The 11,691-nt window shown below is 42.0% G+C and overlaps 1 protein-coding gene and 2 long non-coding RNA genes across 5 annotated transcripts in view; 1 reads left to right on the forward strand and 2 right to left on the reverse strand.

Moving 5' to 3' along the window:
• Positions 1–11,691, forward strand: part of LOC102767059 — a 129,828-nt gene that overhangs the window by 54,416 nt on the left and 63,721 nt on the right. The gene's annotated exons all lie outside the window — the stretch shown is intronic.
• Positions 5,852–7,710, reverse strand: LOC107183674. Its single transcript, XR_001514469.1, has 2 exons — positions 7,659–7,710; positions 5,852–7,595 (listed from the first exon to the last, which is right to left on the reverse strand). It is a non-coding gene; the product is annotated as an uncharacterized LOC107183674 (long non-coding RNA).
• On the reverse strand, positions 8,105–11,615 carry TMEM74 (transmembrane protein 74). Of its 2 annotated transcripts, none has more exons than XM_006753906.2 (2): positions 11,525–11,615; positions 8,105–9,311 (listed from the first exon to the last, which is right to left on the reverse strand). In XM_006753906.2, exon 2 carries the CDS (start codon positions 9,169–9,171, stop codon positions 8,257–8,259), a length of 915 nt encoding a protein of 304 aa, XP_006753969.1. In that variant the 5' UTR covers positions 9,172–9,311; positions 11,525–11,615; the 3' UTR covers positions 8,105–8,256. The 2 variants fall into 2 exon arrangements, with proteins under 2 accessions (XP_006753969.1, XP_015421676.1); XM_015566190.1 differs by having other exon boundaries at positions 8,105–9,538.

The raw sequence follows: 11,691 nt of genomic DNA on the forward strand, positions 1-11,691 counted from the left end.
ATCACTGAATATGATATACCTTGAAATTTTATCATGTGATACTTAGCCTAACTCACTTGTGAAAAAACAACCCATATACTCTGTTAATAAGAAGAAAACTTTGATAAGCATAAATGAAGAAAGTAATTATAAAAAGCAAATATCAAACAGGAAATTGACTACAAGCATGTCATACATTTTGGCGGAGACTGGTTAGCTGTTCATCAAACCCATTTCTTCCTTTTCCTGGATATACATTACAAGATATTAGCACATCATATCTCACAATTAGGCAAAAGACAATTTCCAGATTGATTTTCTGTTTCATGGAGGTAAATATAATTTTCTTTCTTGGACATATCTATGATGGTGGGATTAAGAGACCTCCAAATGAATAGTTTCCACATAGATGATGATGATGAGGAGGAGGAGGAGGTGGAGGAGGAAGATGAAAGAGGGGTATTGTAGGAGGGCAAAGGAAGAGGAGGAGAAGGAGGAAGTAGGGGGTGAAGGAGATTATTTATGATCCTGATAATGGCCCAATTGAGTTATTTGTCAATCAGTAGTACTTAACATGAACATAGCTCCCAAAGTACTTCTCTAAACCCAGGTTCTGCTGTTACAGAGCAACCCACTGAAGATAGTGGACCTAATGATGGACTTCAGACAGGGCTCTCTCTCATCCTTTGTTTTATTTTTCTTGTTTCATCAGAGTCCTGAAAAGCAAACAGTACTAGTATTATCCCTGTTTTCCAGATGGAGAAACTATGGCTCAGATGAGTTGACAAGAGTAGAGGAGCAGGCATTCAAACTTCAAGTCATTTGTTTCCTGGTTCTGGGTTCTGAAGCCCTTATTACATAAGGGGGTGGGAAGATTAAGTAAGACACCATACATGAGAAAGAATGCCTGACATAATGGAACCACTCAAATCGGACTTTCCATCTTTGAGTTCCTTACTGGAGACTACATAAGTCCTATGAAAATTATTGAGCACATAGGAAGAATAACTACATTTTCTTTTCTGCTCCAAGGCAAATTGTCAGCAGTTTATCTGAATCTCAGTGGGAGCAGTGAGTAGGATGGTTGTGAGTTTTGATAGGTTTAATTTGGTTTTATATTTTGAGAAATGGCTATATTATCCAAAAGCAAAATATTGGAATGATTTCTTTATAGAGTTTATTTCTTAAATCTCTTGACCATTACTTTATTTTATAAAATGATAAATATGAAATTAAATCGGTAGCATAAATTGATGTATTTTGTAAGAAGAGTAATATTCCTTCTAACCTGGAATGCATGAGCTTTTAGTGACGCAGTCCTAGGTGTCAATCCTTTCTCCACTTTTATTAGTTGTTTAACTCTGGCTAGTCATCTAATATTTCTGAGCTTTAGAGTTTCATTTATGAAATGCAGATAATAATACTTGTTTTGAAGGAATGTTGTGAGAATAACATAAAGTATAAATTGAATAATATATAATAAGGATTTAAGAAAGTACTTCCTCTGATCTGTGAGCTAAGAGCATTGGTACTGGTTTCTTTTAATCTCCTAATTCTTATAAAATAATACAATAAAAGCATATAGTTATCTTAAGGAAAACCATGATCATTTCCCTACTTAAGTATTTTAATTTTTTTAAATTGATTTCAGAGAAAGGGAGAAGGAAAGAGAGAGAAACATCAATGATGACAGAGAATCATTGATTGGCTGCCTACTGTACACCCCTCCTGTGCTCTGACTAGGAATTGAACCATGAACTCCTGGGTCATAGGTCGAAGTTCAACCACTGAGCCACTGTGGCAGGTCTCCCTATTTAAGTATTTTAAATAAAGTACTACTAAATTGTGCTTTTTCTGGAGAGGTTTTGGAATAATTTTTGCCCTCTGTATAAAAATATTAAAATAGTTAAGTGGTCATAAAACAATATAAGAATTTTTATGTTCATAGATCCATAGGGTGCTTTAACAACACAAAGATCTTAGAAATTATGGCAGTCATTAGTGTCATCTGCCAAACAGTCCTAACCCTCCCATTTCAGGACCTATGGTGGGACTGAGTTTCCTGGCTTGAGTGGGACTGTGTAACTAGACTTGAGTAACAAGTTGTGCGGTGCAGTGCCTGTTCCAGACCTTTCAGACTCTATTTTCCCCTCTAGCTTGACAACCAGCAACATTTGAAAAGGTACTGGCATCAGAACAGGTCACTGAGAGCTTTTCTGCTGACCTTTAAGGGTCATGCAGCAGAAGACTGGAATTGTAGCTCCTTCTGAATGATCAGAGGTAGTTAAAAAAAAGTCTAGAAAAGATATATAAATATATATTTAAAAACTAGATTTTATTTCTTTATAGAAGATAAGAATATTGATCCAATTTTTGTTTTATTTTTTTTAAATATATTTTTATTGATTTCAGAGAGGAAGGGTGAGGGAGAAAGATAGACACACTGAGGATCAATCCTGGAATCCGGGCATGTGTCCTGACTGGGAATCAAACCATGACCTCCTGGTTCATCGGTTGATGCTCAACCACTGAGCCACACCTGCTGGGCCAATTTTTGTTTTAAATAGGTGGAGCAATATTTGGGGCCTCACTTCAAATTATCCCTTTAGAATTCTCAACCTTGACAGCACTTATACATAATAAAGATGCAATTCTACTTAATAATATAGATGATGTATCCTTCAAAGGAAAATGGAGATCAAAGTTAGATTAAGAGAAGTTTAAGAGCAGGGCATAGCTAAATCAATATTTGTTTCTCACCTGAAAGCTTTCTAGATTTTTAGTTGTGTTTTTTTAAATATCTATTTATGTATTTTTTCAACATCATGCAATTCTCAGCCTGAGTTCAATACTGAGTAATTTAGAGAAACGCAAATAGTTTTGACTATTTCATATAAAGTAAAAATAAAATAAGGCATAGTTTACATTGTTCAATGATAGGTAGCAGGAAGAATCTTATACTTGAATCAGGGATATTACTTTTATTTTTTTCTGGAAACATAATTTAAAAAGACAAAATCAGCATCACAGATTCAGATTTAAATAAAAGGTAGCAAACACAGTATAACATTTTTATAGGTTTATTTTTAAATATGACACACTTTGTATTAGCCTATAAGGCATCAAATGCCCATAACCTTAATAACTGCCCTTTTACAATATTAAATAACACATAATCAACATTAAATTACTATTTTTTGTTTGGCAAAGAAAGTACAATTAAAAGCACAATGAAAACCACAAAGTAATAACTCTCAGTATACTATCTAACAACCTGTCTTAGCTTTCTTGTCTGATGTGTTCGGAGCCTGGCTAGGAAGTGTGAAAGTGGCAGTGAGGAAGTAAGACTGGCTATTCCGGAGACACGGGGAGTTATTAAAACTTGGATCAAAAGAAAAAACTGTCTGCTTCCCATATTTCCCTGAAACAAAATAATAATTCATGGTAAAATAATTTCTAAATACGCCACACTCTCTGAGTCCGAAATTGAGAGGTTAAAAAAATTAGGCAGTTGTTTGTGGGTTACTGAACTATATTATTATGGCATCTCGTTCTGAGGTTGATTCCAAATTCTTCATTCATGACCCATGAAAGACTTGTCCTAAAAGCTGACATTAAGGCATGCCAAGTCTCCTATAAGAAAATTATTCTAACATCTTTGGATATTATGTTCTCTAGTTATAAAACATTCTCCTGACATACATAGTCTTGAATGTACCTAAACTTGCACAGTAACAAACAAACCACAGGAGCACTCTCAAGTGTTAGCCATGGGTTTTTAAAAATCCAATTTTACGTATTTAAATAACCTCTTACTTTTTACAATGTCAGTGCCGGAGTCAGGCAAATTATTTTCCAAAGCTTATGCCCATAAAAGTTGAAGGAGAGAATATTATAGAGTTCTATGAGCCATAAAATGATATAGCTAAAAATCGGCTGAAGGACAATGTGTTAATTCTCATGAACCCTTTCATACTGGGAAAGCCATTCTAATTCTTGTCAGTATAGTCACTCTTTATGTCCAGTTCTTGGAAAAGTAAAACCCCTTTACAGAGAACTGTGACGACCTTATTCCTTTGTCACAGTGGAATCTAGTTGGTACTATTAAATCTTGCTGACCAGGTGAACCATGGGTGAAGGTTGTGAATCTCCTTTGTCAGACCACGTTTTTGTCATCGTAGTAACTGCCACAAAGGAATCTGACCTTCAGACTGAAAAACCTCTCCTAATACATCTGGGAACATTTTTTATTTAGCTTTAGGTGATTCACCTATGTAAGATTTTGCATGTGCCTGTCACATGTGAAAGATGGTGGCTGAAACGTTCATTCAAGTCCTCTTGCCTAAAATTTTTGCCTGTCACAGAGAGATAACAAAATGTACAGTCACTTGGGTTCAGACTCTTAATTCCTGATATTCAATGGGTATAATGCTCACTCACTCATTTATTCGTATGCCTGGAGACAAAGGTAAGGCACACATAAATTTGGAAGGGAAGTCTCTTTGTCTAAATTTGCACCTTGAAGGACTTGTTTTGGCACTGGTCCACCTCAGTCCCTAAAACAAGTAAGTCTGAGAGGGATGGACTCAGGTATTTTAAGCAGAGAGCAGAGCATGTGGTACTGATTGATATCAAGGCAGTACCTTGTTAGTACAGGATCAAGGGGCATAGTAGTCGTGGGTAAGACGAGCACCCAGTCACCAAGCACTTCATGGTTCCAAGCAGTCCCATACCCCTCTAACTGATAAGTCAGCTGGGACATGGAGAGCCTAGAGAAAAGACATGCTTTTTATGATGGGTCAGTACATGGTGTAGTACATGGTCTGCTTCAGATGCTCCAAATGGCTGGAAAGGACATACAACATCGCAAAGAAAGCACTTCAGCTCTGCCACAGACAGTTTGAGGTCCCCTAAAAAGGAACAGTTTATGAAAGTCATGAAGAGAATTAAACTGTCCATTAGTAGCATGGAGAAATGGAGAAAGACAGCTTTCTTTCTGGTACTCAACCTTTGGGCTGCATTATTGAACAATGAGCTGCCTCCCCTTAAGATTAGGAAGGTGACTCTGAACTCAGCTTTCTGAAACCTGACACATAAATTAAAGGCCTAAACTACAGACCTCTGAAAAAAGTTTTGTTTTCCAGGTCTGGTAATAAAAACTCTCATAGATAACAACCAGCACCATATTGAAGAGAGAGGTGTAAGGTAATAACTCTCCACGAAGGACTCAAAATCAACACCACAGCTATGGTCCACTCAGTGTCTATATCAGTTATCACCTGATCTTGACAAAGTACTTCTAAGTAAATATTTAGAGACCCCAAAGCCCTCTTCATCAGATTGGAAACATGTCTAAACTTCAGGGGTTTTAGTTGCCTGTGCCATCATCACTTTAAATTCAAGTAATCTTCCTTGGGTCCTTTTGGTGAAATGGTCTGTCCTCCTATGATTTAGAACCTTAAAAATGTGCCCTATAAATGAACATACTTAAATAATGTTGAAATAAGCATTTATTTACTACATTTCAATTTTAAAATTAAAATATATATATATATATATCTCTTTTAGGTCACATCAGAACTATATGTCATTTGGTAGCACTGCAAGATTTATGAAATGCTTCCAAATGAAAAGCTAAAAAGCTTTAGTGTTTTTCTCCTTTATTGTCAGTTTTACAGAATTGAAAAAACTTCCTAAACACTTGATTCTTAAATTTGTTCTAAAATAAACTGAAAATCAGGCCACACAATTAATTCAATTTAGTCTGTGATTTGGCTAAATGAATCTTGCTCAACAATAAATAAAAACAAAACTCAGCTGATCCCACTTAGCTTCTATGAATAAACATGTATTTTCAAAATGTATTTAAAACAAAAACAAATAGCTCAAACCTATTCACTCAGCCGAGCAGATCATTCCCTGATTGCCTCGACATCGTTCAAGGAGGGCCCTCAAGCAGGCGAAAACCTGACAACTTATAAACCTTTAGAACATGCAACTTACACCACTGGTAAGCTGGCCTCAACACAAACCACAAAATGACATGAGATTCACAGTAAAACAAAACGTTTGTTCAAAAAGCACAAAGAACCAGCAGTAGAAAACAGAAATCATGTACAGCTTGTCCCAATTCTTCCTGAATCAATAATAGGCTATTCTATAGGGTAACTGATCCCTGTCTAACTTCCTCCAGTGTTCATATATTTCTTGGGTTTTTTTGCCTAATGGTTTTTCACATACCCATCCTCTCTATTTTTTACTGTCCTCTGATCTTCCCTTTTGTGTTTCCCCTTAACCCTTAGTCACACACTGCATACTTATCAAATCCATTTGACACCCAAGAGCTCATTCATATAGAAATCCTGACTCACACACTCTGCCAGCCAAAGTCACCCACGTATTCCACAGTCCTCAACAACAAAAGACTGCAGGCATTAGGCTTTACAATCTGCAAAGAAATCACTTTCTTACTTCCCCATGCCTGCCCTCCCACCCCAACCCCCAGCTCCAGTCCTCTTTCAGAATGATCCCACTGAAAATGGTAACACAATACTGGAAGCCACAACAAATCCTCCCGAATGAGGTTGGAACCATCTCAAGGAATAATTGCAAAATTCAAGATCTTTCTGAGGCTGCACTTCCTGAACCACTACCATAGGGAAGATGATGTGTTAGGGTGTATACTGGGTGTTTTGCCACATTGCCCATCATGCCTCTCATAGGAGCTTCCTGAGCTCAGTCACTGAGGGCTTGGATATAAGAACTCAGAGTGATGCCTTGACCATTGTGATGAGAGGTGCAGTTCCCATTGACTCTCTCTCCATTTTAATTTTTTGTCTATGGGTTGTAAGGACTGCTGACACCCTGGGGCAATGTCTCATTGCATGGCCTAGAGCCAGTAATACATGCTTCTAGGCACAGTCCCCAAGTCCAGCTACAATTGTATTGGAAGTTTTCTCCAAACAACAAAACATCACCTGGGAGTGTGCCTGAGCCAATCATGACTCAAACCTGCCCAGATGTTTGCATGTCTGGAAATATTTTTAAAATGTCTTACAAACTGCCTCTCTGATGTGAGAGCCAGGAAGGACTTCACGAGCATGGGTAACCAGTATCATAGCTAAACCACAGACAAAAAATGAAATTTATATCAGCCAGTAATTTTATTTCATCTAGAGAATGGGCAGGAGACACTGGCTATTATCTGGCATTACCATTATAGGTTAAATTCAGATTGATCTCGTAATGATTTACATAATTTCCTTTTACTAGAAAGTGTATTCTAGTCAATTACCACTTCTGAGTACAGGGGTAATTTTAAATATATGCAATTTATAGTTTAAAAAAATAACCAACAATCCTCACTTTTTGAAACATTAAACTCAAAACCCTATATTTTAGTGTGTAGCCAAATTATAGGAAGAAAAACATATCAAAATTAATGAATAAGAAACTTTAAGAATCCTATATAATAAAAGCGTAATATGCTGTGTTTCAACCAGTCGCTGTAACGCCCACTGACCACCAGGGGGTAGACGCTCCAACTGGTACGTTAGGTTGCTGCTGGGGTCTGGCTGATTGGGCCTGGGTGGGATGTCCCGACATGCCAGGGAGCCCTCCTACAGTCCTTCCCCGGCCAGCCGGCCCTCATTGGCCCAGATCAGCGCAGGCCGGCCAACCTCCTGCAGTCCCTCCCCGACTGACCCCTATTAGCCCCAATCAGGACTGGGTGAGATGGCCCCAATTGGCCCAGATCACTGGCCAGGCTGAGGGACCCTACCTGTGCATGAATTCGTGCACCAGGCCTCTAGTTAACTATAAACCTTATTATATGATTAGTGCTTAAGCTCTCTTTGACAAAATTGATGTCTACAATTGATCTGTGTATGGGAACTCCTAGTGTCCAAAGAATAATATCCTATATCTTATCAAAGAAATCATTTGTACACTGGGCCATTAGAAATATTTTTGCTGGAGAAGTAGAAGTTGATGGCCATCACAGATTAATCTATCTCAGCTCTTTAGAAGGACAGGTGTAGCTGAGTGTGGTTTCTTAATGCAACTTACATGGATTTTCTTCTAAATAAAAAATACGTGGAGAACAAAAACACTCACAGGCTGTTGGTTTGGGAAATCAATTTTTCTTTCCAGGCAAACAAACTGCACTGTTAATTTTAAGAAATGGGGTTTGTGTGTGTGTGTGTGTGTGTGTGTGTGTGTGTGTGTGTGTTTTCATATAAAAAATGCCAAGGCAGACTCTCAAGTTCACAACCAGAGTTAACTCTGTACAGCCAGAGCATCTTCCTCTACCAAGGACAGCTCCAGGGCATTGTCGTGACTGCTGGTTTTCATCCTGAAGCTGAAGGAACCATAGAGTTTTGCAGATTCTTTGGAAGAGGCAAACCTGTTGCGACGGTACAGCTCCCCCTTCCACATAGACATCATTAGCAAACAGGACAGAACGACCCCCCCAAGAGTAAGCAGGCAGAGCCCGGCAATCACACAGCGGTCCAGATGCGCCCCCAGCCTGGCGCTCTCCTTCTCCAGGCGCTCCATCTCCCGGGCTGCCACGCTGTTGGGATCCACAGTCACTTCCCGCGGGACGATGTAAGAGATGATCACCAGCAAGATGCCAGTGACCAAGAACAAGACGGCGCTGATGAAACCATAGTCTACGGACTTCCCTGAAGACATGGCTTCCGAACTCGTGTCCTCTTCATCATCGGATATCAAGGAGATGGCAGCTTCGTGGGACCACTCGTTGGGATTTCCCAAGCCAAGGTCTCCCTGGTGATTACTCCCTTTGGCTGAAGGGGAGCTCCGGTTCCTCTGCTCCAAGTTCACATTCTCGTCCACGTAGGTGAAAGAAGTTTCTAGTTCCTGGCTGCAGCAATTGCAGACTTTCCGTTCTGCTATTTGGTGATTCCCTGAGCTGAGGGGTCCTGGTGGGAAGGAGTTTGGCTGGATCATGCTGTCTTGCAGAGAGGGGGAGGGGGAGGCTGGAGAAGGACCAAGTTCAGAGCCTTCCACCTCGGCTGCTCTTGGCGGGGACGTGCAGTGTCTCTGGCAGCAGAGAGCAGCCTTGGTGGCTGCTGCATCTGCCTGGTCAGCTGGAGGCCCTCCTGAACCCCAGTCCGCAGCATCACACCAGGCTGCCTGGCTGCTCTTTCTAGCAAGATGGTAGGGCTCCATTGGAACTACCCGGACATCCCCCAGCAGCTCCCAGAAATTCTGCCAAAAGAACCAACTAAGGCTGCACCACCAGGAGTGCTGCTTTGGAGGCCTCCATCTCCTTGGCAGCCACAGTGCTGACACTTCAAGCCCAGGTCATCCTGAAAGGGGGAGGGAAAGCAGAGGATGTCTAGTAGCTAGAAAGTGTGAAAGGGCAAACCCTCTGATTGATCACAGGGATTAACACTAGGAATCTCCGGTCAGGGAAGAAAAGGAGCAGGGAGGAAGTAGCAGTGTCTCTGAAGAAGGCATTGCCGTCACCAGGCCAAATTTATCCAAGGATTCACACATCTCTGTGACAGGATCCCTCAATGAGAAGGCAGGCTTCCTGTGCAGAGACACAAATGAGAAAGGCAGGGACCTTTTTTAGCAGAACTGCTGATTTTCTGGAGAACACGGGAAGCACAGAATTCTCAACATTTCAGATAAATTATAAGCATTTACCCTCTCTTTAATTCAGAGCAGATTCTAACACAGATTAGCTTTAGCGCATCACCACGGGTGAACGCATATGTCACTATCAGTTGGGCTGTTGGAGCTGGGGCTCAGCATTTTGACTGTGTGGGTGAGAGACGGCAGCTTAATCAGCCACCTCTCCTCACCTTGCACTGCATGCGTCCAATGACCCTGGTCACACAGCCCTGTATTTACAAGACCCCAAGCTTGTTCACTGTGCTTCCCTTCTTAACCCATCCCCTTGCTGCTACACAAGGGCAGCAGGTTATGGACCTGGAAGTATGTAGACAACATGCCTCATGGTGTGATCCCTGCAAATACTATATGCCAACGCACTCCTACACACACACACACACACACACCTCTGCCTGCTCCAGGTACAGGTCGACTACTGCTGCTCACTAACTCTGCATGGGTCTGAGTTCCTCTCCCTCTGCAGGTTTTGCTAACACAAGTGCACAGGATCTTGACCAGAAGTTTTACAAACCCAATCTAGAAGCAAGCTGACAACAGAAGTCGAATTATAAACCCACAGAGTCAGGGTTTGGTTGAGGCAAGTAGGTGAGAAGCAATTTCCAAGGCTACCTCTGGAGCTTTGTATCCATGACACTCCTTCACCCCCAGCGCAGCAAGGGACCTTCCTGGGACAGAACTATTAAGTTAAGCAGAAAACCATGTGCCCATCTTTCTCTGCCTCTGACATTTTTTCTGAGGAATAAAAATTCAGAGGTTTCAAAGAAAATAGAGCCCCCAAGTCCAGGGTAGTAATTGATTTAACCCATGGCTTGGGGTTTTTTTATGATTCAAAATCCATAGCTCCAAGAGCTGGTAACCCACACAGAAGCACAGGTAAGGCTAAGGTCAATCTGACAACTCACTTAAAATATGGGAGAGGGAATCCATACGTTTTCTGCTTTACCTTAGCTTTTTTTAAAACCTACTTTCCTTCTATTTTTGGAGTTTCTCTGCAGCTAAAACGAAACAAACAAAAATACATCAAGTGCAGGAAAATCACAACTGAACCAGAGCTTTCCCTGAGCGAGTGGACAGATCCCTACTGCAGGATCCCTCAGTGAACGAAGGGATGTAAGGAGTTTGATTACTGAAAGGAGAAATCATCTCGCAGGTCGCTCAGACATTAGGCGCCCCGAAGAACCTTTGGCACAGTGAACTCATCGCACTGGACTACTTGGGATAAAATCGGCAAAGTCCCTTAGGGGGCTTCTAATTTATAATAACAAAGAGGGAGAGAAATCTCCACTTGATTCCCCGGTCCTACGCCTGTCTATATTTTCTTCAAAGAGAGACTCCTCTGGTTCCAAGGGCGATACACTAGCCTTACAGTGGATTTCCTTTGCAGCTCTGATCCGGGGTTTCCACCCTTGACGGAGAAGAGCTAATCCCAGGAGACCTGCTAAAGGCTCTTTCCAGCCCTCCCTTCCCTTTCTTCTCTCCGGTTTAAGAGCGCAATTGATAAAACTGCACCTCAAAGCAGGGAGACAGCAATCTCCCTCATCTGTCGCCATCCATTAAAGCATGAATATCTGCGCTGGAACTAACTGACACGGGCGAGGCTGGTCTGGGGAGGGCGACCTCGGCATGCGTCCTGGGAGTGCTGTGCAGGACCGCGCGCTGCAAGCACTGGGCAGCGGGTAATCAATCAATTCATTCCGGGTGAACTCCGCACCCTCGGGAAGCACCCGGGCTCGGGCTGCGTTCTTCTGTGTTCTTCGCCGAGTACCCTGAGGCTGGGCAGGCACCTCGGGCAGAAAGTGGGGACGCGCTCCCCTGCTCCGCCAGGCTCCCGGGGTCCCTCCCTTGCTCCAGTGCCTCCTCCCCTCTGCTCTCCGCCACTCACCTGCTTGGGCCACCCAGTGCGGCTGCAGAATCGCGCTAGTCCCCGAGGGTTCCTGGGGAAAGTCTGTGATCACCGCCATGGCACTTGTAGCCACCGCACGGCACGCCGCGGAGCTCCTCGCGGTGGGCTGCGCCCCTGGTGCCAGAGGGGCGGGGCGGGGCGCTCCC

The sequence above is a fragment of the Myotis davidii genome, unplaced genomic scaffold (genome assembly GCF_000327345.1).
Source record: "Myotis davidii unplaced genomic scaffold, ASM32734v1 scaffold1012, whole genome shotgun sequence".
Lineage (NCBI taxonomy): Eukaryota > Metazoa > Chordata > Mammalia > Chiroptera > Vespertilionidae > Myotis > Myotis davidii.

Coding starts and splice junctions, on each gene's coding strand:
- TMEM74 (XM_006753906.2), bottom strand. CDS start 9,171: ATGGAGCCCTACCATCTTGCTAGAAAGAGCAGCCAGGCAGCCTGGTGT.